Source organism: Pseudomassariella vexata (assembly GCF_002105095.1).
Source record: "Pseudomassariella vexata strain CBS 129021 chromosome Unknown BCR38scaffold_3, whole genome shotgun sequence".
NCBI lineage: Eukaryota > Fungi > Ascomycota > Sordariomycetes > Amphisphaeriales > Pseudomassariaceae > Pseudomassariella > Pseudomassariella vexata.
Genome location: NW_024467958.1, coordinates 1891918 through 1916347, shown reverse-complemented (window position 1 = coordinate 1916347; position 24430 = coordinate 1891918). Strand labels below are relative to the sequence as shown.

The following is a 24430-nucleotide window of genomic DNA, read 5'->3' as shown; positions in this document are numbered from 1 at the left end:
CTTTCTTCATATTGCCGTTCGCCTTCCAAGTCGATCGGCTATTACTTCTCTTCATCAATTTCCAAGTTTCAAGCATTTTCCCCACCGATAGAGCGTGCATTGTCTGTTCTTCCTTACCACGGCATTGTTGTCATTGTGTCGTACAAGCATCATCCCGCTACCCTACCGACACACCACGACCCAATTGTTCTGGGTAGCTACTGCAACATCCCGCTGGAGACAGTTACCTTGCAGATGGAAGTCAATAAAGAGCGTCCTCAGGTCATCCCTCAAGAACTTCACTCGGACAAGCCACACGACCAAACAAAGAAAGAATGAGTGATCCAGACGGAATAGCCTATTGTTCCGTTCGGTCCGACCCATATTCACATGTACAGGTCGCCGACTTTTCTAATGTACAATACCTTACAGTTCAGGACTCAGATGAGGAAATCCCAGAGAAGGGTGAGTTTCATGTCTACTGCATAAGAACTCAAAACGCTAACCCTGTGTAAAGCCGAGGACGAGGTCCAAAGTGGTGGCGAGGATGTAAACGAAGGTCCATCCGAGGCCCCAAACGCATCCAAAAAGGGAATCCCACCAGAGGGCCCCCTTTCCCCGCCATATACGCCCGTTGAGGCGAGTAAAGCTGAGGATGCCGCTCCTGAAGACGAATGGGCAGAGGCACCAAAGAAGGGCAAGAAGAAGGGCAAGAAGGGCAACGCAACACCATTAAGCCCCCCGCCTCCACCAGCTCTGGCAGTATCAGTTGACGCCGGTAGAGGTGAAGCTCTGCCGATTGAGGAGGAACGGTCGGATATCTCCAAGAAATCCAAAAAAAAGAAGAGCAAGAGCAAAAACCCTCCTACTCCCGCCGCCGCAACCGTTGCCGCTGCACCTGCGCCTGCATCTCCGCGACAACCGCCAAGTGAAGCAAGCAAAGCGGAAGAGTCGGCCGTTGAGGACAACGGGGCCGCCCCTACAGGCAAGAACAAGAAGGGAAAGGGAAAGAAGGCTAAGGGCAAGGACAAGGCTGAGAAGGGCAAGGGGAAAAATGGCAAGGGTAAAAAGGAGGACAACTCGGATCCGCCGGCTCCACCAGAGCCGGTCGTAGAAGAACCAGGTAAACCGGAGGAAGAAGCAAGTGAGCCTCCTCCGCCGCCGAACGAGCCGGCTCCGGCTGAAAACGAAGCCAAGGAAATTGAAGGGGAGTCATCACCAGCACCGGCACTGGAAGCGAAGGAGGAAAGCGATCAAGCCCCTGAACAACCTGCCGAGCCGAGTACCGAAGCTCCTGCAGGGGACTCAGCACCAGAGGGTGAAAAGGAGATCGAGAGTACTCCTGCTGAGGCTGCGGAGAATCCTCTCACTGAAGCGCCTCCAGAACCACCGGCGGACCCTAATCCGGCTGAACCATCGCCAGAAGAGCCGAAAGAAGAAGAGAGTTCACTACCTGCACCTGCACCCGCAGGAGAGGCTAGCGATTCATCGGAAGTGAAGGCCGAGGACTCTGGAGAACCGGCACCGCAAGACGAAGTTCCCGCACCTAGTGAAGCCGTCCAGGAATCTATAAGTGCTCCTGAACCTGCCGGAGATGACACAGTAGGCATAAAGGAAGGAGATGATGCTCCGGAGGCTCCGGAGTCCCCAGACGGGCCCGTGACTGAAGAAGTTAGTGCCGAAGAACCACCAGTGTCAGTTGGGGGAGATTCGACGCCAGAGGATTCGCAAAAGGAGGCAGAAGCCCCAGATTCAAACCCCGCAGAAACGGCAGAGGAGTCAACAGAAACCCCTGCCGTTGATCCGCCTGTGGAAAGTGAAACAGCCCCCGAGCCGGCTGAACCCCCGACCGAACAAGCTGCAGACAGCACCGGCAGCAAGGATGAGCCCGTCGAAGCAACCTCGGACGTTACGAAAGACGCCGACGCCGATGATACGGTGGCGAGCGAGCGACAGTCTACTGACGAGGCGGTTGTCGATGCACCATCAGCTCCAGACACGGAAGAGGCGAAGGAGGACCCCGCTGTGGAGAGCTCGAAGGACGATGAGCCGCCTGTGGGATCCGAACTGACCCCGGCCCTTGCCGATAGCGAAGTCCAATTTCCCGAGGCAACTGGCGTTGATAGTGACACACAGCCCGTAGAGGATTCGGCAGTGGACCCTCCGACGGAAGAAGCTCAAGCACCGAGCGAAGCTCCGCCTGCTGCAGGGGGCTCGGATAGCCCGGATCCAAAGGGTGACGGTGCGGATAGCAGTCCTGTCGACGATGCTCAAGAAAACACTGCTGGTGACGAAGTTGAGACTACTCCTGAAGAGTCTGCGCCGAAGGAGACTATCTCTGAAGAGTCTGGCCCGACGGAGAATACTCCTGAAGAGCCTGCCCCTGAAGAGTCCGAGCCTGAAGAAGCTGCCCCAGCGGAAACGGCTCCTGAGGTATCCACTCCTGCAGAGTCCGGCCCTGAGGAAGCTGCACCAGCAGAAACCACCCCTGAAGAGTCCGCGCCTGAAAAAGTTGCCCCAGCAGATACTACTGCTGAAGAGTCCGCCCCTGAGAAAACTGCACCAGCAGAAACGGCTGCTGAGGAGTCCGCCCCTGCAGAATCTGTTCCTGAGGAAGCTGCCCCAGCGGAAACGGCTCCTGAGGAGTCCACCCCTGAAGAGTCCGGCCCTGAGGAAGCTGCACCAGCAGAAACCACTTCTAAGGAGACCGCCCCTGCAGAGTCCGTTCCCGAGGAAGCTGCCCCAGCGGAAACGACTCCTGAAGAGTCTACCCCTGAGAAGGCTGCACCAGCAGAAACCACTGCTGAAGAATCCGCTCCTGAAAAAACTGCACCAGCAGAAACCGCCCCTGAGGAGTCCGCACCTGCAGAGTCCGTTCCCGAGGAAGCTGCCCCAGCGGAAACGACTCCTGAAGAGTCCATCCCTGAGAAAACTGCACCAGCAGGAACCGCTCCTGAGGAGTCCACCCCTGAAGAGTCCGACCCTGAGAAAGCTGCCCCAGCAGAAACAACTGCTGCAGAGTCCGCCCCTGAGGAAGCTACCCCAGCGGAAACGCAAGAACCAGCCGACGATGTCAAGGTCGATCCTGAGACTTCGATCAAAGACGAACAACCAAAAGAGGACCTCTCTGATGCGAGTCCTGAGGTCACCGAGAGCGCCGAGACTGTGCCCACAGATGACAGCGGCAACGATAGCCGCAAGCCGGCGCCCGAGTCCGAGAGTCGGCCCGATATGTCTCAACCGGTTGCTGATAACCCTGTCGCCACTGAAGAATCAGCTGAAGGTGGCAGTGCCCCAGAGCCTCCCGAAGTTGCCACCGCAACCGCCGAGGATGCTGCCGAACCTAGCCCCGCAGAGGACACGCCGCCGATGGACAGCGATGCCAAGGACGATCCGGCCGTTGAGCAACCAGAGAAAGAGGCCGAGGTTATTGAGCCAAGTGACACGCCGGCTGAAAGTAAAGAGAGCTCGGCCTCGGACGCCAAGGATGAGCCTGATGGCGAGACACCTTCGCAATCTACCGAGACCGATGAAAGCCCAGCTGTCGAGGACAAAAAGTCTGTTGAAGATTCTGCTGATAATCCTACTGAAGAGGGATCCGTTGAAGCATCCGCCGAAACGGAGGCAGCAAGTCCTGAAGTTGTTGAGAAAGTCGAGGCCAGTGAGCTGGTGTATGAGGACCCGGTGAAGAGTGAGGACGCAACCGGTAAGTACAACTGTATGCCTCTGATTTCTATATCTTTTTCTTAGTAAGGCTACGTTCTTGATGACTGTCTTTACTACTCTTACCCAACATAGGATCATACAGAGGGCTGATTGGTGCTGCTCGAATAACATGGAATAAAAGCCATTATTCTATATATTATCCAGCTTATTCTGCGGGGATGAACACATTTATTCCGGTGGCAATTTGCTGGATAACATGTAAATAACGGTATTATCCCAAGTTATCCCATAGCGACGAAGTCGCTCGCCTTTGTTGCCCCTTTTCTATGCGAGCAGAACCCAACTTGCTGAGTATCCCACTAATTCTACTAAGATGAACCCGTTGAATCTGAAGAGGTAGCCGAAGTAGAGACCAAATCGGTACACTTCGCTAAAGAGCCCGAAGTCATTACCGCGCCCTTGACGCGTGATGGAGATGACCCTCCAGTGGAATCTATCGGAGACATTACCACTGATGCCTCAGCAGATGCCCCAAAAGATGTTCCGGCAGATCCAGAGGATGCTTCAACTGAGAAAGCAGAAGAATCCCAGTCCAGTGCTGCTGATGCGCCAGACGCTGAAGGTGGTGAGACTGCCGCCGAGAGCCCTGCTTCTGACGAGGTTGTCGCCAATATTAGCAATGACAAGGCCGAGGAAGCACCGGCCCCTGTTTCAACCGATGAAAGCAGCAGTCCAAGTGTGCCAGGTGTGCCGGCCGGGTCTCAGACCGAAGCTGAGGAAAGCAGTCCAGATTCACCTGAGAAGAGCCTTGTCGAAAGCGCAGATATTGATCAAACTGTTGCTGAAGCCAGCACCGACGCTCAGGAGCCGCCAAATATCCCGGTGGAAGATGCTGTATCAGCCTCGGTTCCTGCCGACGAAGTACCCGCAAGTGAAGAAACGGCAGCAGAAGTACCTGGATCTGAGGACAAAGTCGACCCTGCTGAAGGGAGCCAAGACATCGCCGAACATGTTGAGGAAAGCAATGAAGTCCCCGAACCTGTCAAAGACGTCGTCGAGCCAGCCCAAGATGATCCAGCGGAAGCTGATGCTACCGAGGCGTCCGCAATCGAAGCCCCAGAAGCCGAAAGCACCCCGGCGGAGTCGATTGAAAGCGCATCTCCACAAGACGAGTCTGAAGCTGTTGTCGAGGCAAGTCCGGAGAAGGTACCAGCTGTGGAAGCCAAGGAGCATGTCGAGCAGCCCGGTACGGTCGAACCAAGTGTTGCCGCAGACGTTGAGGACACACTAGCGCAATCAGTTGAGCCAAGTGAGGTGAAAAACGAGGCCGTTGAACACCCTGCCGAACCGAGTGACGCCGTTGAGGCCGAGGAGGGGAAGACAGGGGAAGAAGAAGTGGCGGACAAACCTCCAGTCGTCGAAATGGCCTTCGAGGAACCTGCTGCTGCTGAGCCGGTCGTTGAGGCACCGGCTGCCGAAGCACCAGTTACTGAAGAGCCTCCTCCTGATGAGCCAGCTGCTGTTGAGCCCGCCGCTGAAGAACCTGCCTCTGAAGAACCTGCCGCGGAAGAAGCAGTTGCTGAAGCACCGGTCGCTGAGGAACCTGCTGCTGCTGCTGCTGCTGAGACGGTCGTCCAGGCACCAGCTGCCGAAGCACCAGCTACTGAAGAGCCTCCTACTGATGAGCCAGCTGCTGTTGAGCCCGCCGCTGAAGAACCTGCCTCTGAAGAACCAGCTGCTGAAGCACCGGTCGCTGAGGAACCTGCTGCTGCTGAGCCGGTTGTCGAGGCACCGGCTGCCGAAGCACCAGTTACTGAAGAGCCTCCTCCTGATAAGCCAGCTGCTGTTGAGCCCGCCGCTGAAGAATCTGTCTCTGAAGGACCTGTCGCGGAAGAAACAGTTGCTGAAGCACCGGTCGCTGAGGAACCTGCTGCTGCTGAGCCGGTTGTCGAGGCACCGGCTGCCGAAGCACCAGTTACTGAAGAGCCTCCTCCTGATGAGCCAGCTGCTGTTGAGCCCGCCGCTGAAGAATCTGTCTCTGAAGGACCTGTCGCGGAAGAAACAGTTGCTGAAGCACCAGTTACTGAAGAGCCTCCTCCTGATGAGCCAGCTCCTGTTGAGCCCGCCACTGAAGAACCTGCCTCTGAAGAACCTGCCTCTGAAGAACCTGCCGCGGAAGAAGCAGTTGCTGAAGCACCGGTCGCTGAGGAACCTGCTGCTGCTGCTGAGACGGTCGTCCAGGCACCGGCTGCCGAAGCACCAGCTACTGAAGAGCCTCCTCCTGATGAGCCAGCTGCTGTTGAGCCCGCCGCTGAAGAACCTGCCTCTGAAGAACCAGCTGCTGAAGCACCGGTCACCGAGGAACCTGCTGCTGCTGAGCCGGTCGTCGAGGCACCGGCTGCCGAAGCACCAGTTACTGAAGAGCCTCCTCCTGATGAGCCAGCTCCTGTTGAGCCCGCCACTGAAGAACCTGCCTCTGAAGAACCTGCCGCGGAAGAAGCAGTTGCTGAAGCACCGGTCGCTGAGGAACCTGCTGCTGCTGCTGAGACGGTCGTCGAGGCACCGGCTGCCGAAGCACCAGTTACTGAAGAGCCTCCTCCTGATGAGCCACCTGCTGTTAAGCCCACCGCGGAAGAACCTGCCTCTGAAGAACCTGCCGCGGAAGAACCAGCTGCTGAAGCACCGGTCGCTGAGGAACCTGCTACTGTTGAGCCGGACGTCAAGGCGCCGGCTGCCGAAGCACCAGTTACTGAAGAGCCTCCTCCTGATGAGCCAGCTGCTATTGAGCCCGCCGCCGAAGAACCTGCCTCTGAAGAACCTGGAGCGGAAGAACCTGGCGCGGAAGACGCAGTTGCTGAAGCACCGGTCGCCGAGGAACCTGCTGCTGCTGAGCCAGTCGTCGAGGCACCGGCTGCCGAAGCACCAGTTACTGAAGAGCCTCCTCCTGATGAGCCAGCTGCTGTTGAGCCCGCCGCTGAAGAACCTGCCTCTGAAGAACCTGCCGCGGAAGAACCAGCTGCTGAAGCACCGGTCGCTGAGGAACCTGCTACTGTTGAGCCGGACGTCGAGGCGCCGGCTGCCGAAGCACCAGTTACCGAAGAGCCTCCTCCTGATGAGCCAGCTGCTGTTGAGCCCGCTGCTGAAGAACCTGTCTCTGAAGGACCTGTCGCGGAAGAAACAGTTGCTGAAGCACCGGTCGCTGAGGAACCTACTGCTGCTGAGCCGGTCGTCGAGGCACCGGCTGCCGAAGCACCAGTTACTGAAGAGCCTCCTTCTGATGAGACAGCTGCTGTTGAGCCCGCTGTTGATGAACCTGCCGCGGAAGAAGCAGTTGCTGAAGCACTGGTCGCTGAGGAACCTGCTGTTGCTGAGACGGTCGTCGAGGCACCGGCTGCCGAAGCACCAGTTACTGAAGAGCCTCTTCCCGACGAGCCAGCCGCTGAAGAGCTAGTGATTGAAGCACCGGTCGCTGATGAGGCGGCTACTGAAGTGTCAGCAGCTGAGGAGCCGGCCAAAGAGGCACAGGTTGCTGAAGTTTCTGAAGATCCGACCGTTGAAGCGCTGGTATCCCAAGAACTGCTCATTGAAGAGCCAACAGCTGAAGAACCGGCCCCCGAAGCACCAGTTGTCGAAGTTACCGAAGAGTCTGCCGTTGAAGCGCCGGCAGCTGAAGAACCGCCTGCTGCTGAGCCGCCTGCCGCGGGAGATGCCCCAGTCGAAGCTGCGCCTGTGGAATTAACAAAGGAAGTGCTTCCCGTATGTGAGCCGGGACCAGAAGTCGTTGTACCAGTCGCTTCAGAGCCAATGGTAGGACCCCTATGTTTGTTTTATTCTCTCCTCAGAGAAGTTGACTGACTAGAAGTTTCTCAAGGCCGAGGAGGTCCCGCATCCCGCACAAGAACCGGAAGCAGCCGAAGCCCCAGTAGAGAAAGCTCCCGAGAAACCGGCCCCCGAGGTCAAGGACGACAAAGTAATGGAAGATGAAAGTAAGGATAAGGTTGGACCGATCCCGAGTGGGGAGGAATTGGCGGAGAAAAAGGGAAAAGGTGAGAATATCATTCCTTCCGATACCCCTGGAGGTACCCCTGGCCCTATGACGCTTGATTATGGAGAAAGTCTCCCTGAGCCTATCATAGAGGAAGTTGTATCCCAAGTGGAGGACAAGGTAGAGGCTACTGAGGAGAAGGCTATTGAGGAGGATCATCATCAGGTTGGAGGGGATATGGTCACAGAGCTCATTGAGCCCGGGACTGGGCTTGATGAGACACCAGACCACGCGGAGTTGGCTAGTCTTCCAACGCCGGGAGATGACAGCGGTCCAGTGGACGAGCTAGATATCCATGAGGAGGAAAATACGAGCCAAGACAAGGACTTGGAGGACAATAGGAGCCTCAGTGAGCCCGTGATGGCCCTTGAGATTGAGGGAAGTACCGGCCAAGATGTCGTCGACATATTGGATGAGCCTATCCAGGAAGTAGTTGGCGATACTTCAGACGCAGAAAATCAGGCACAACAGGATGAGACCGAGCTGCCGGTGGACTCTACTCAGGACATGCCTGGGCCAGCCACAGATCACGACACAACTGAAGATGTTGCTCCTGATACGACGGATCTAGAAGCCACAGTTGAACGCCCGGAACAACAGCAATTGGACGAGTCACTCAACAAGCCACATAACGAGGAGTCACAGGCCGACGATACCCTGCCTGAATTTGACAAGAATGAACAGGCTGCAGCTGGTACGACTGACCTTGAACATGACAGTGCCGTTGACAGTCCACCTGAAGTCGTACCCATTTTTGAGCAACCTGAAAAGTTGGTCGAAGCCCCCTCCGAGCAGCCGTCTGAGCAAACGCCGGAGGAACCGGACAACGACGCGTCTGAAATAGCTCTGGAACACCCGCAACAGCATGATGATCGAACATCGGAGGCGATCGACGAGCAAGAGGACAAGAAACTAAGCGACTCGCCTGACTTGACCGTTGGAGAATCAGAGCAACATCCAGAAGAGTCGATCGAAAGCACCCCTCAATCTGTTGTCAACTTGATGCAACAGCCAAATCAAATAGACGATGCGTCCTCGTTTGTGGAGAAATTGGGCGAATTAACAGATGCGCCAGCTGATGTGAATACGGAACTAGTCGTTGAACAAGCAGAGCACAAGCCCAGCGATGACTATGTACTTGACCCGGCCAATGAAGTAGAAGGCCTTCTGGAACCAGACACTGAGGTGGTCGACTCGACTGCACATGCTGTTGAGTCTGGTGACGATCAAATGCTCGAACAGGTGGCAGATGAATCAGGCCTCACCACTCAAGACGAAGATGAAAGCGACCTTGAGCCACAGCCTGTGCTATCGGAACCACAGCACCTCGATACCATTCAAGAGACCTCGGATACAGATACAGTCATCCCCAAGGATAATCATGATATCGATGAAAGTCTCATCGGTGATGAGAGCTCTGCCTTTATCGAAATACCTGCCTCTGAAGATGGAAACTTCGCGTTGGATGAGACACCTGCCATTGACGAAGTCTCTACTGTCGGTGCCCAATTGGACTCAGCTGTCGAGACAGATCCTCAGGTCATTGTCTCGGATGATGACCTGATCGGAGAGTCATTCGCTATACACGATCAGCTTGAAGCCCAAGAGGTCAGCCCTGCCGTCAACGAGGATGCAAGCAATCTCATCAAAGATGTGAACGATGAACCGGAAGAAGCTGTCCTAGAAGCAATCCCCACCGTTCAAGAGGAAGTAATCGATCAAGAACAACAAGATATCGAATCGCAAGGGTCTGTGCCAGTTGAGATGGGCGGCATACAAGATAATCTTTCGAGGGAGTTGGCCGAGCTGACACCCGAGCCTTCCGGAGACGAAAATGTCCAAGCTGCGAGAGTCGTGTATGATCACGCTCTGGCCGAACCTCCGTTCCAGCCTCAGCTTGACGAAATGGTCCAACCAGAACTAAAAGTTGCCGAAGTCTCTCAACCACGGCCGTGGTTTATGTATCCGATCGAGCCACCCATTGATTATTCTCAAAGAACCGAGAACTACACGATCGAGCCAAAATCCGAAGCAGGCGATCATTTAGTAGGGCAAGTCTACGAGCCCGAACAAACTCTTCCAAGCCTGCAAGATCTGGGAGACATTACCAAGGAGGTTGTTGACCGCCGTTTTGAGGACGAGCATGACGATGACCAAGCTGCTATCATTGCCGGCTCTGTGGCCGGTGCCGCTAGTCTCGCTGCTGGCGGCGGCATGCTTGCCCATAAATATTCTTTTGATGAGAAGGAGACAGGAAAGTTGGGCATGCCCGAAACTGAAGCCAGAGACGGTGATCTGGTTGATATGCCAGCAACTCCCGCGTTTCCCACTGTTGCAAGGCACACGACTGCGTCAGACTTGGTAGACAGTGTCCCACAAGTTCCGCCAAAGTCCCCTACGCGCGGAGATGCGACTTCGCGCGATGTGCCAGTCGAGAACAAGAGACGCAGCGTTGCAAGCCAATCGTCCAAGCTACAGGACACCCTTGACTTGATTGGTGGCAATGTGCCATTGTCGGAGTGGTTCGCTGTCAAGGACAGAGATACCGTCGGCGAGCACAGTACGCTAGCCGGCAGGCCAACAATGGTACATTCCAGCACGCAAACGGAGGACACTTTCAGACCAAAAACGCCCTTGGACGTCACGTCTGAGGCAAGGCCACAGACCCCCGGTATCATGCTGCCTGATCTGTCTGACCCGACGGCTCGAGCCATGAGTCGTGCAAGAAGCTTGAAAAGACAGCAAAAGAGGACGCTCAGGAGGGCAGAGGAGACAGTTGCTGCGGCTGTAATCATCTACGCCACAGCTAGGGAGCTCAGCCCGCCTCCTAGTCCTCGAGCGGGTAGTCCCCACGTCGAGACCAACATCGCAGACACGTTGGACAAGGCTCTGGCATTGGAAGGCAGTGACATGGCACCAGGGATGGCAGGAGATGGTGACTGGGTGGAGAGAAACGTTACACCTGTTACTGACGAGTGGACAGACGTAGAGAAGTCTCCTGAATCACCTCGTGATCGGCACCACAGACACCGTCATCACCGCCACCGTGAGCATCGTGAACATCGCGAGCACCGCGAGCATCGCGAGCATCGTGAGCACCGAGAGCACCGAGAGCACCGAGACTACCGAGAACATCGAGAGCACCGAGAGCCATCGTCCAGGCCGCTCGACAGTAAATCCGGCGATCCACCACCCCACCGCCGTCACCACCGCCGAAGCAGGGCCGAAAGCGACCTCTCGGCCAAATCGGTTCCCTCCGAAGAAGCAGAACGCACCAGCACGCCAAAGAAAGATTCCATGACCAGCAGCACCCGCACTTCATCAAGCCGCAGGGTACGCACGCCCGAAGAGCAAGCCGCACACGACAAGCGCAAGGAAGAACGCCGCGCCGCCCGCGACGCCCTGGACCGTGAGCGCGCCAAGGAGGCCGAGCACGCCCGCAAGGGGAAAGAACCCCTGACTCCCCCCAGCAGCGACCGGCGGTCGTCGAGAAGACACAGCTCCGCGCCTCAACCGCCGGAGAGACCACCGCCCGCCACACCGGAAGGCAAGCCCAAGAAATTCTTCGATATGAAGAACGGCGAAAGTGTTTTGGCGACCACCTTTGCTGCCACCCGCGCAAGCACCGACACGAGCGTGCCGCGTGCCTCGAGGGATTCGGGTAAAGGGGGTCTGGGTAAAGGGGTTCTGAAGCGGTCTAACACGGCGAGAGAGAGCACCGTGCCGACGAGGGAGGATAGTCATCGTCGCACGTCTAGGGAGGTTTCCCGGTCGGCGGGTGGGGGCAGTGGTGGCAACAAGCTACACGTATCTCCCACACGGACCGGGTCGCCCGTGGAGAAGAAGGTCAGAATGGCGGACCCGCTTGAGGAGGAGGATACGATAGCCAGGTCCAAGAGCACGCGGACTAGAAGTAGTAGGACGCACGGGGATAGGGGTGAGCATGAGGGTCGTGGTGATTCACCTTCGGAGTCAAGGGAGGAGAGACATCGGAGACGAGAGGAGAGGCAAAGGACGAGAGAAGCCGAGGCGGTCAAGGGCACGAAGAAGAAGGGCTCGGGGATTAAGGCGGCTTTTAAGAAGTTGTTTACTTAGCGAGGCTAGGCGCATTACGATATCTGTCTGTTTTAAGCTATGGATGGAATGAGATAGGACGGTAGGGATTGGGAAGATTGAATGTAACGAGCTGAGGATCTTGGGGAAAGAAGGAGGAAGGCACACGAGATCATGTCACGACTAATATGGGGAAACACCATCAATACGGAATTATGATGGCGGACTTTTGGGAGACTTGGGATATGGGAGTTGGTTTGGGGACGATATCTGACCGGGATTCATGTTTAGGTCATGTCATATTACGATGTTATGCTTCTACTTCAATTCAGTCGTTTAATTATGTAATTACTAGATTTTCTATCTTGCCTTGCACTGAACCCAAGGGAGGCGCGACTTCCATGCTTGAGGAAGGCTGCGGATGTGGGTAAAAGGAGAATGTGAGAAGAACTCGTTAGCCTGCTGGGTTCCGGTGTTGTTGGTGCTTCGACGGTTTACGACGTGTGGGCTACATTGATCATTTCACTGCATCCCCAATACGTACTGAAGCACTCACAGTGCAGATTGGTGCTTGTAGGCAGCTGAGCGATGACAACATATGATGCTCGTCTTGGCTGAGAAGTGTACATTGGAGCCATGGGCTAGTGAAACCCAGGCGCGAAGCCATTGTTCAGCAGGCCGATGCATAAAACGGGTGTAATGCCCATCCGGCGCACACGACAGAAGACGAAGTCTGTCATGAGAAGCATGTCTCTACCCCATGTTTGGGTACGTCTTGCACAGGCTGATGTCTTTTGCGCGATTAAATTGGATTGGGCTGAACAACGAGGCTCAGAGCCGGCGTCGACTGCTACAGCGAGACTAGACATCAAGGCGTGATGGGTGGTGACGGAAGGGTGCTGCTGTATAGTGACGACACCTCCCTGATGTGTACGTATCAAGCGCCTAACCGACACCCAGGTATAGCGATAACGGCAAGAACTGCCCAGGGTCATGGAACCTTCGACGAAGGATCTGGTTCAAAAATGAGACCAGACCAGACCAACTGTCCAACTCCGCACTTGATATGCGACTCGCATGGGTCAAACCCGCTTGGTTTGCATTAGAGTTGCTCATATATCAGATCTAGCTTTTCGAACGAACAGAACGAACAGGGTCTCGTAACCCCCACCCCCTACTTCGCTCGGCCAGTTCATGAAATGGGCGGATTTGCAGAGTCGAAATGATCGTTGTCTCCTGCGCAGTACGAGTATAGAAGGGGAAGACACGACCGCCGTAGCCCCATTTCAGGCCTCACCGACGCGTCCGGACCCTCAATTGGGTACAAACGCTACACCGGGAACCCTGGAGGGAGCCTTGGCCGACTAGGGGCAAAGCGAACCTTAATTACGATACCCTAGCAACTCTGGTAACGAAGAATTGCGACATTGCCAAATCCTTGCTGGTCGTCCAGGGCCACCAGATATGTCCACCAGACATGTCCACCAGACATGTCCACCCAGTCTTTCGGTCCGTGTGGCTTGGACCCCTCGGTCCCCGTACCGTACCTGAACCCCTTGGCGGCCTACGCGTTGGCCTCCTCATTATCCAGTGCTCTGCTTTCACCGAACAAACGTCTACGAAATGTCCACGTCCTGGAACACGTCGTAAAACAACCTCATTGCGACGATGCCAAATATAGCACCCACCAACGGGTTGACTGCGGACCGAACGCACGAGGCTGCAGAGGGAAGGTTCAAAGGAGTACGCGTTCAAAGGATGCGCTCACCACAAAGTTTCCCCGAGCCAACTCATGATCACGATGCTCAACGAGCACGATCACGATGCTGAACTTGGTTGGCCATGGGCTGACCAGCACGACACCCGAAAGCGAACTTGCAGTGCCCTGGATATATAACGAGACTTATGAATCACGTGACGTCGAGCAGATGCGGGCAACGACAAAACAGCAAGCCAGATTCGGGGTTGAAGAATCTGACTGAACCTTGTTGGCCATGTTTGGCCAGGCAATCCTGAGCCATCATTTTTGGCCACGATGGGACGCAGGGGGGAAATGTGCCGATGCTGAGGGGAGAACCAAGAAGATGCCAATAGCGCAGTGGCGGCTTACCACGTTCGGATTAGCGCTATCATCATCCCGCATGCCCATCTCCACTTATCAGCCTTATCAGCTACCGACCCCGCATGCCAGTTGTCATGTTTGTCTTGGTCTGGAATCTGACGACAGTTTGGACGGCGGTCCAGTCATCATCACCGACTGACTGACTGGCTGGCTGTCTGTCTGGACGGGCCATGGGATCACCGCTCGAGCGTACAGCCCATCTGCTCCACTCCTGGCCAAGATGCCCTTTCGAATCTTCACACCGACTTAACAGGATCTCGACACTCGGCAGACGAATCCAATGCCCTCCCGTCCGCCCATCCCTCAGACCCTCTGGGATCTGCAAACACCTCTCTACATTACCCATGCCTCGGCGCCAAACCAGCCCTTCGTGACGGCGGTCCCAAGGTTCAGCTACCTGGCCCTGCTTCTCCCCCGGCTCTCGTCGTACTTTGGCCTGCCATGCACCAGCTTCCACCATGAGGACGTCCTGCTGCGCAATCTGGCCGTCGGTCTGTTGATCGATCTGTACCAGCCAACTCTCCCTTGGCGCCTGACGGTCAATGATGGCATGAGTTGGGACATTGGGGACACCTTCCTCAACAGCGCCAAAGAGGTGAGCCACGTCGTCCTGCAGCCATCCGCCCACATACGTCTGAGGGCTTGTCGTTTGCAAGTGCCGCGTGGGTGGCGTACCTGTTGGCTGACGAACGGTCGCTAGGCGGATTTCGTGCGCAACGGCAATGCACAGCAGATCATGTCTCTTTCGAAGGAGAACACGACAGCGCTTTGGAATGCCGTACAAGACAGTATGTCGCCACCATGGCGTCTCGCTCCGCCTCTCTATCCTGGCACTAACCGTTACGAGATGATTACGCAGCGTTCCACAAGATAAACTCGCGGCTTCTCAACACCTCGCGAGAACTCAGGAACGTTCCCATCCGCATCTACATCCCCCAATCTCCCGGCGATGCATTACGTGCCACAGCAGGCTCTTTCAAGGTCGTCCAATCACTGGTCCAACCCCGCCTCAACGAGCGTAAGTCGGTCCATAACTACACCCCCGACCCGATCCGACCCCACATTCCGCTTGTTTGCGCAAGTATATTCACTTCACTAGGCAATCCACAGACACTCGGGGCCGCTCTCCGCGGACTTCTGCCGAGGCTCTTCCCCAGTAGTCGCGACCCGGTGCTGGCAAACGTCCTTCTTCACGGGGCGCATGTCCCATTCACGGCACCGTTGCAAGACTTGATGCGGGAGGCGGCTTACCCCGACGGGTGGATTTGTTTGGTGGTCGTTCCTCTCGATGTATAGAACACGTTGTCAGAGTCTGTCCCTACTACCTCGTGAGTGGACGGGGCTTTCAGTATTTGTCGACTCGAGAATTCGATACCGATCTGAGGAACCAAGAGACAGTCCCCTTCTGCGACTTCTTCGCACGGTCGTAGCGCTCTCGAGATCAGGGCCAGCCGGTTGGCACGTCAGTCTTGCTTGATGGCTACGCGGTCAAGGATTGGGAGACCATGGAGCTTCGACGTATCTTGGTATATCTAATGTCGCCACCGAGAACTCTCGACCTTGACGAAAACGAGAATCTGCGCTGGGGTTCGTCGGATGTGTACATGGTCCTATTGCCACAAATTTGCCTCATCCGAGTTGTCTACCTCACATATATACCACATCTCATCGAGAGGCCTATCAGGAGCTGTTGAGGAGTTTCGATAGCTGTCGGAATTTAGACCTGATACAACTTTTATGTCCAAGTCGACAACTCTTCGCGGCACTTGAACTCATACTTGACACGCACAAAACGTAGTGAGCTTGAAACAGGGCGCACGGCACGAAGGCTCGGAGCATCCCCGTGTTCGATTAGCTGGCCTTGGCAGGCTGTACCTACACTCTGTAGTAGTAGCTACTATTGCCACCGATTATATCCCACACAATTAATGAAAATGCTCTCAGCATTTACATTTACCTTTTCCCCTATTCCCAGATAGACAGCATCCCGCACGGGGAAAAACACGGCAGGAAAGGAAGGGAAAGGGGTACTCTGTGTATGAGACACAGCAAATAAAACCAGCGCAATATACATGACAGTAAAGCAAAACATAATAAAAATCCCGTGGCATAAAGGTATCTCCACCATTCCCACCCGAAGTAGCAAAGCGAGAAAAGACCTGAGGGATACATGACAAAAAAAGACAAAGACAGATGCAGTCACCAACCCAAAGTGACCGGACAATGATGCTATAACCAACCGCCCCGTGATGTGACCCTTTGATACTGCCCTGGCCCTGGTCCTGTCCCCCAACGTGGGACCATTGTTATTCGAATAAGTGAATATTTCATTTTAAATCAACTCAAAAACAAATCAACCCGCCGAGGCTTGCGCCGTGAACCCAAATCTCTCCGACTTGTTGCCAGTGAACTCGAGGGAGTGGAAAACCTCTCGAGAGTGAATGCGATGCCGCCCATTCCTGCAATGCTGAAGACTTTGTTCAAATGACCGATTAGAGAGATGGGAAATCGAGTAACTCGAGCTGAACTGAACTGCAAGGGGTATCCAGTGGTGTATATATATGCACGCCATCTGCAAAATGTGTAATTTGAGATTATAACCAGCACGCAATGTAACGCGAATTGGAGACAGACTTGATCGACGAGAGTTTAGCATCAGCCCCCCAATTCGGAAATTCAACGCCGCCATAAGGCCGCCATAAGTCATGTGTAAATATTCAAACAGGCTTGCAATATCTGATGCTAGGGGAGGTATGATATATAAATCCGTCTCATGGGGGGGGGACTCGGAATCCCTTCGCTCGCCGGGTTTACCAATCAAGGAGGCCTGTAGTGCGGTGGAGGCATGGGGTTGGCAGGCGTTGCTGGTGAGTAGTGGTTGCGGTGTCCCACATGCAGAGGAGGGTCGACGTTCATGTGGCTCGAAAAGCTCGAGTGCATGTCGTGACTGGTGGAGAAGCCAAGTTTGAGCGAGAGGCATTCCAAGATCTTCAGGTCCGTGTTGAGTGAACTCGAGCTGGTCTCGGGGACGCTGGTTCGGATGAAATCGATGGTTCGTTGAAACAGATCTTGCAGCGTATGCTTGTCAATGAAGTTGGAAAGAACTTGATTATTGTAGCAGGCAGCCAGGACAATGAGGTTTCCCCATTGGCTACGGAAGGGTTAGAGTTGCCGCGGAATCAATACTGCGGCTTCGTGGAGAACACTTACGCATGAGCAGTTCCAAAAATATTGGTTATGATAAGACGCTGTCTGGGATCCATCCCATGAAAGGCGCGGGTGCTTTCCTTGAGCGCCTCAACGCCCAAGCGAGCGTAGTGTATGATTCTGGGATCAAGATTGGCCATACGCGCAATATCGGGGTGTACGGGAGCCGAGTGGTTGTACGAAGCATTTGGAAGCAGCATGTCGTGCGGGACATTTTCCGACTCAAGAATCACCTTGATGAAGGGCCGGTAGAGAATGACCTGAGAGCCCCAATACTTGGCGCGTAGTCGTGCGGCAAGGATATCCGTCGCTGGTGGATCGTTGTCGGAGAATTCGAAGCCTGGGGGGACCCACATGGGAACCAAATGTGACCCACCAGCTCCTCCAGGACGTTCACTCCTCGCATCTTTTAGCATGCTCTGGATCTTGAGCATCTTGCCCTCTATCGTCTGGTTGTTTGGATCTCGCTCGTGTGGATTTTCCTCGGACTCCCGAGGATTTGGGTTGTACAAGCTATTATGTATGGTGTTCAGTTGCTTCCGAAGATACAACTGTGCCGAGTAATTGCCCACGACGTGCTGAGGGTGCCCGTCGCTCATGGCAATGCCCATATTGGGATACGGCATGATTTCTTCCCACGACAGGATGTTTGATTGTGGGAACTGCAATTCAGCTAAGATGTCGCTACAAACGATTAGTTAGCAAGGTGTTCAATTGCCCGATCACGACGGCACCACTTACCTTTCGAGTTGCAAACAGGTCCAAAACGCAAAAGCAAGCATATGGTCCCGTCTGTCCTCTATTTGCAGTGCCTTGTCTTTTATCGTTGCAAGTCGGAACAGGCTCCTATCAGAGGTATGTATTAGTACGAGTCAAGAGAGAGGAAAACTGAACACATACGGCTGCATGATGACCTGAAGGTCACGGCTTGCTAGCGCAATGAACGACCAGCTTTCCACAACACGGCCGAGTTGCCCATGGTAAAGCCCGGCGAAGATATAGTACCACACGAGCTTTAGTTGGGGACTTCCAGTGAGACCCCCAATGATATCCGTGGATAAAGCGAAATACTCGAGCCCTGGTATGACTTCAATATTGCGTTTCATTGATTGTCCGCTCTTCGGCGCAGTAGCGGAACCCTGGAGGGAGGATCGTCTACTTGCGAGAACCCGTTCGTTGTCCTTGGGAGACGGAAGACCCGATGTTTGAGATTGGGAAGCGAAGCCTGGCGAAGAACCTTGGAGCGGAGATACGGGAACTCCATTTCGAATCGAAGGAGAGCTGTAGCTCGGAGTACTCAGATTGTCCTGATGCTTTTCTGCGTGCTTTTCTTGATGCCCGCGGACAACATCAGGAATCATTTCCTTGTGGAGGCATATCTTGCCCAGGGCGAGAACAACCAACACGAGGGCGCTATGAACATTTCGGTACGGTCGTCCCGGCTTAGTGAATCCCGATGAATGATGACTCTGTTCCTCCACAGCCGGCGACCGCTTCCGCTTTGTACCCGTGTCCGGCATTGAAGGAGACGCACTCGTCGCATTGTTTGAATTAACGAACCTAGCGACCGGGTCTTTTGGTTTGGCCTTGGAAGATGATCGAGGCAGAGTATCGAGGAATGTCTTGACCAAGTCATCCAAGTGTTGTGGGTTCAAAATCGGGTGCATATTCAGGATATTGTCCTTGAAGCTCTGCACATACTCGGCGACTTTACTCGAGTCGAAATCCGCTGTCCCATCCGTCTTGAGAACGCCGCCTTTGTACTCACCTCCGCTAGGGGGCGTGAAACCGCCGACCTGTCCGTGGGAGTCGTACGTAGAGGGCGAAGGGGACGCGGTCTCGGATACATTGTCCTCGAAGAACTCGGGCATGGCCTGGTCCATCATGGTTCCTACGTGCGACGACCGTGTTTCTCGATCAAAGCCCTCTCCTCTTCCAAAGACGCGCAACGATCCACGTTTTCGTTCCTGGTGTAGGTGGTAGCCCTCGAAGTTTTTGATTTTCTCTTGGATATCCTCTGGGAGACTATCCACGAGCTCACGGACGGACGTCCATTTGAGGAGCAATGCTGCCAGAGTTGTATGGTTGGCTGGCATGGATGGTTTGCCAGGGTCAACGGGTGGTCCTGGTTCGGCTTCCATTTCGCCTTCGTCGACCTTGTCTAGTCGTTTTTGAGCCTCGGAGACGTCAGGCTTGGGGGTTGGGTCCGGGTCCGGGTCTCTGTCCATGGCGTCTATGGATTGTTGGTCGTCATCATCATCACTAGGTAAAGGTGGCTTCATATCGGTTGGAGGCTGATATGGAATCCCCAGGTGGTCCTCGATGGACTCCCTTTTCGGCGGTTGCAAGTGTGATATGGCACTTTCCATCCTACCCATCCGTTCGTCTATTCTCAAAAACTGATTTGTGAGATTATCTTGAATAGCGGCGATAGCCTCTAGGATATCCGAGCTGACTTTATCGGACCTGGCTGGACGTCAACAACTGGTGGCCAACATAATGAATGACCTTCGGCAGAACTCACTGTTTCGCAGGAACGTCGCGATATTGACATTCTATTTTCTTTTCCTTGCAGTTCTTGCAGGGTTTTTGCTCATCACATTTGGCCTTGAGTTGTCGACAGTTTTCGCAAGCCTACAGCGACGGGTAAGTCAGCATAACATTCCATCATGGTCAGTTGTCTCGCGTGCCTACCTGTGAGGCGCGTTGCGCCTTTCGTTTGGTCTGAGCTACCGTGAAGGGAGGGTACATGTCCGGGCCGGGGCCTTGCGGAGGGCCGTAGTTATGAGCGGGCGGCTGATACTGAGACTGAGCGATTGGATTCGGGGGAGGGTGAAAGCCCGTGGTGGGAGGCCGGTACGTCGCAGGCGAATGGGGAGGCATTGATCCGTTGTCAAAGCTCATCTGTCGTCGCTGCTCTTCGGAATGCTGGCTGGGATGCGGTGGGCCATGCGGTGTCGGGGGCAGGCCGTCAGGAACGTTGCCGGTCGAGTTGGGTCGGCGCATCTGTCCTAGAGGAGTCTCTTCTCCCGGATCCCTCTTCACGATAGGCTCCTGGTGGTGCTGACCATACGGCGACGGATGCGCCGGCGAGGGAGGGGGCTGTCGGTGGTCCTGCATTGAGGGGGGATGGTACTGCGGCTCAGGCTCATAGTGGCGGCGGTCGTCGTGATGATGGTGAGCCACGTTGGAGTGATGTTCAGTAGGGCGCGAGTACGGGTTATGAGGATGGTATGGCATGGGGTGGTGCGAGGGTGGTGGCAGCGTTGCGGCTCCGGAGGGAGGGGGAGGCAGTGATATACCCTGATGTGTATTTGGCCATGACTGCACACCGGACGAGAGACGCGGACGTTTCGTCTCGGGTGGCCCGGTATCCATCCTTGGGTTTGTATATGCGTACACTCATAGGCGGGCTAAGCAAATGGAAACCACAAGTCAGGCAATAACGGCATTGGGGAGGGAGGCCATGGGAAAGCTATCAGTGACCGAGGGACCTGGGGTTACCGGTCAGAGAGAGCAAGGTACCTCGACCAGCGCCGGCGGGAAGGAGTAGTGTACGAGTAGCACGGTACTTGGGCGCTTGCTTATTGGCTTATGTGACATATGAAGAAAAGGCAGGTGTATGTATCGGAACGAGAACGTGCCTGGTGAGAGCTTTGTCACCTTCCGTGCGAGGCGCGTGAGGAGGGCGTGTGTGGTGCCGGGTTCCTGGGTCAAGCTCCAAAGCGCCGAAGCATAATAAAATATTGAGGCAAAACGATCAGCAGTTGGGCAGAGACGAAGCCACAAAGCTCGAGCACATGCTGCTGGGGTGTATGGCAGAAAAGGTCAGCGTCGTAGAGTTCGCAGACATCAGTGTCCCCGAGTCCAAGCAAGAATCTCTTGACGGCAGAACTACAACGACAGCTTTGGTGGGTAAAGAGGGTCCAGAAAGCGTTTTGCTTTGAAGATCCAATGGAGGACTTGTCGACCCTGCCGAGCTCGACTTTCCAGGGAAGCTAACCAAGCAGGGATCGCATGGACATGGGTGGCTAGTGACCACGATGGTACAGAACAAGGGTACCTACCCCGACGGAAATTGAGAAAACTCCAACGCTGCTGCCGACGGCTCTTTTTACGTACCATGCACGGCAGTAGCAGTGTGTAGCTTCACCACAACGGTCAACGGCCTGCGGCCAATGTGGTGGCACACAAGAGGCAAGACGGTTGGTAGTTAGCGGTTGCTCCCGACAACTGTAACACTGGCGGTGTGAGGGGAATCGCGACTCGTGAGTCGTGACGACCTCGGGACAGCGAAGGTGAAGTGTGAATGTTGGCTTTGCCAGTCCAGCTTGCTTCCAATCAGCGTCCCGTGTAACCGGATAGTGGATGGATCTGCTGCGAGCTATGTGGGTTTTACGGCGACGGCAGCCGTCTGACAGGTGTCTCCTTAGCGATTGTCTCAACTGCAAAAAATCTGTGCGCGGAGACGGCGAGACGGCAGAGCCACTTCGATGTTGCAAAGTACACCCACCCGCAGTGGAGTGGCAGAGATGAGAAAAATACTGCACAGTCTCCGACGAGAGGCAGCAGTCGTCGAGTCCCAGTGGAGGAACTTGGACCTCGAGCTATCCAGTTTTGGCACTGACGGACAAGTGGGGTAAGTAGATTTAGATTGACTGTCAACGGTTTGGGTCCGAACCACCAATTGGCGGAGCGGTCAGACGAGGCTCCAGAATCGAAAAGATTTTACGGTATCAGTAGTACCTTTGGACCAGATGAACGCAAGTGCTTGACGAGCGATGCATAACTCAATAGAGCTCTATTTGTGACAGACTAAGCCCATGGGACCTGGGCAGTGGCCGCAACAGATGGAACCATTGAAGAGACCTCAGCTGAAGGAATAGACTAGCTCTCCCTCCAACAGCCAAGCAATCGCAATGAGGCCGGCCGTTGGTCTACGTCGGTGGTCATGTACCATCATGTACATCTGTATCGAAAGTACCGAGGTACCCAATAACTCGGGCCCAGTACTTTGATTGGGTCAAACCAAGGATTTGGGTCTGTGCCTTCCGTTGCACCATTGCCAACCTTTTTCGCATACAATTTTGAATGCAAGTGTCTGAAGGCGGTGGACGCCTCTTCCAATTCTTTGGATCCCAAGCAGCACGGAGGATCGCGAGTGCGCTTCTCATGAAACAGAAACAGGCAACCACATCCACAAATAATCTTCCTGTTTGACATGCACAGACACCGCCGAAGAAAAAGAGAGAAGAAGAAACCAAAGAAAAACAAGGAAAAAAAAGAAAAGGCAAACGAGAGACATCTAATTAAAGAGTGACAAGATGTGGGGATGAGGTTCGTGATCTGCGTCTAGCTTCGGTTGAGTGCTGTTACACAAAGGACGAGACGACGGCACTGCTCAGTGGTCTGTGGCATTTTTCATCAGGAAATTAGCACTGCAACAGTGGGGCGGACCACTACGAATTTCGACGATAATAAATGTGTTGCTATCACTGGCAATTTTCAACATGCACTTTGTTCACCACCCATGAGAGCAGATCACAGCCCCCCATCTCTAGACCATGTCCATCAACAAATGTCGGTCATCCCGTGGTGAGCGTCGGCAGGGCAGAATAAGACACGAGGGAGTGGATATCGTTGGTGCAAGTCGGAAACTGCTGCATTCTGCAGCATGGTTCTGGTTGACTTGCATATCAAATGTCTGAGGGGTACCATGCCGACCCTAATGCATAGCTAGCTACATGGTTCGGGCAATAAGAGCTTGGACAGATGGGCTTGTAAGGCTCAATCAGGTCCAAAAGTTCACGACTTTTTCAGACCTTTTTAGACAAACCTCCCTATTGCATGGTTATGTATGGCTGTGGCAGTATGCACTCTAAATACGAGTACATGTCCAGGGACGATTATGCCAAGCGGGTAACGGGTGTCTGAAAGGCTTATTGCGGTTGACGGCGCTCGCTTAATACGCGGAAAACTTTGGGATCTTCCTCCTTCCTCTGGACTTCTGCAAGTTACAGCTTGTTACTGAAGTTAAAGTCGAATATCGACTGCCGAAACCAACACTCCGACAGTTCGGTTTCCCTAAACGAGCAAAACAAAAGAAAAGAGGCTTGCGACAGACAGGCGCAACTAGAATGGATTGAGGGGTAGGAAACCGGGTCGGCTTTAACTACACACTTTCAGTGGTCTCTGCCGGAATTCCGGCCCAGACCCCGCCGTCTACTCTGACATCATTGCATTGCGACTGGCATCCATGTTCGTAGATGTCAACCGAACGGATTTTTTTTGTCTTGAATACCGTGATAAATTCATTTTCAGAAGATCAGCATAATTCTGAATTACTTCATCTGAGCAGTGACCATAACATTTCGTCGTATTGCGCATGTGGGGTGGCAATAATTTCTCCATGGTTAATGACTTTCGTGATACTGTCAATGTATTAGCTGGTAGGATGCCATAGCACTGCATTGGTTCTTCTCAATACATGTGTTTAGTAAGGAAATCTGCAACGAATAGCATTTGTGAAACGTGTCAGATGTTCTAGAGAAAACAGCCCGAAGGTGAGGTGACAGACAACCCAAGGCTATCACCAAAGCCATGAAGCTCTGTCTACGCCAAAGCAACTTGATAAGTTGCAAAAACCTGCCGAAAACTGCAGCCTCACCGACTGCACGGGAATGGACCGATAACCTAGTCTGTCAGCTGGAGAATCCCTCATCATATGACGCCGGGATCCGCATAGGGGCACTCCCCTTTATTCGTACACCAGCTTCTAGAAGGTTTTTGGGACTTACTTGACCGCATCTCGATATTACGTACAGGATCCATCGGACTGCCAAATGCGGTGTTAAATGAAGCAGAAATCCTTACGAGTTTCTTGTGATACATGAAGCAACTGTCACTCTACCTCACTCTGGGGTATGACTGGATGCTTGACTGGCCCACAGTCAGCGAATCAACAACACTGATGCGATACCGGCCACGTGGCGATGGAGCAGAGTCCCTGGCAGTCGCAAGAATGAGAATGAAAAGTTCCACGGAAATAGTAGAAGCTTTGGCCGTTCTAGATCGTCATTTAGAATAAATTGAAACTAGGAACATGAGGGGCAAATATTCTGTGGCGAGAAATGTACAGGCTAGCCGCGTCTGTATCTTCTTTCGTACGTCGGGCGGTGAAGGTTAATACCCTCAATTTGCCATTTAGTATCCATTGGCTTCTCTTGGTGACGGCAAAAGCTGTTGGCTGGAGTTGCAGTTCTTCGTGTCTCGTTACAGGGGCTTCCCCCACATTTGTCAACATGGATCCAGCCTCAAAGGCCGCAGTTTCACAGCATAACGAGCATGTAATTCAAGTC

General features: G+C 54.2%; 4 protein-coding genes across 4 annotated transcripts; 3 read left to right on the top strand and 1 right to left on the bottom strand.

The window, feature by feature from the left end:
- Positions 1 to 64: 64 nt before the first annotated feature.
- BCR38DRAFT_136231 (uncharacterized protein) lies at positions 65 to 7551 on the top strand. The gene is made up of 3 exons (XM_040853591.1): positions 65 to 444; positions 497 to 3697; positions 4019 to 7551. The coding sequence occupies exons 1-3, from the start codon at positions 315 to 317 to the stop codon at positions 7498 to 7500; spliced, it is 6813 nt and encodes a 2270-aa protein (XP_040718958.1). The 5' UTR covers positions 65 to 314; the 3' UTR covers positions 7501 to 7551.
- On the top strand, positions 7484 to 12105 carry BCR38DRAFT_136191 (uncharacterized protein). Its single transcript, XM_040853590.1, has one exon. The coding sequence runs from the start codon at positions 7619 to 7621 to the stop codon at positions 11783 to 11785; it is 4167 nt and encodes a 1388-aa protein (XP_040718957.1). The 5' UTR covers positions 7484 to 7618; the 3' UTR covers positions 11786 to 12105.
- Positions 12106 to 14145: 2040 nt separating this feature from the next.
- On the top strand, positions 14146 to 15161 carry BCR38DRAFT_336268 (autophagy protein Apg5-domain-containing protein; the record flags this gene model as incomplete). The annotated part of the gene is made up of 4 exons (XM_040855443.1): positions 14146 to 14460; positions 14566 to 14653; positions 14713 to 14883; positions 14965 to 15161. 4 exons carry the CDS (start codon positions 14146 to 14148, stop codon positions 15159 to 15161), a joined length of 771 nt encoding a protein of 256 aa, XP_040718956.1.
- Positions 15162 to 16682: 1521 nt separating this feature from the next.
- BCR38DRAFT_455573 (uncharacterized protein) lies at positions 16683 to 20312 on the bottom strand (the record flags this gene model as incomplete). The annotated part of the gene is made up of 6 exons (XM_040861814.1): positions 16683 to 17016; positions 17076 to 17756; positions 17814 to 17918; positions 17973 to 19538; positions 19597 to 19706; positions 19767 to 20312. The coding sequence occupies 6 exons, from the start codon at positions 20310 to 20312 to the stop codon at positions 16683 to 16685; spliced, it is 3342 nt and encodes a 1113-aa protein (XP_040718955.1).
- Positions 20313 to 24430: the final 4118 nt, after the last annotated feature.

Excerpts from the sequence above, each read along its gene's own strand:
- BCR38DRAFT_136231 (XM_040853591.1), top strand. The coding sequence starts at position 315 with ATGAGTGATCCAGACGGAATAGCCTATTGTTCCGTTCGGTCCGACCCA. Across the intron at positions 445-496 it reads TGAGGAAATCCCAGAGAAGG|CCGAGGACGAGGTCCAAAGT; the intron begins GTGAGTTTCATG and ends CCCTGTGTAAAG. Across the intron at positions 3,698-4,018 it reads CGCAACCGGTAAGTACAACT|ATGAACCCGTTGAATCTGAA; the intron begins GTATGCCTCTGA and ends AATTCTACTAAG.
- BCR38DRAFT_136191 (XM_040853590.1), top strand. The coding sequence starts at position 7,619 with ATGGAAGATGAAAGTAAGGATAAGGTTGGACCGATCCCGAGTGGGGAG.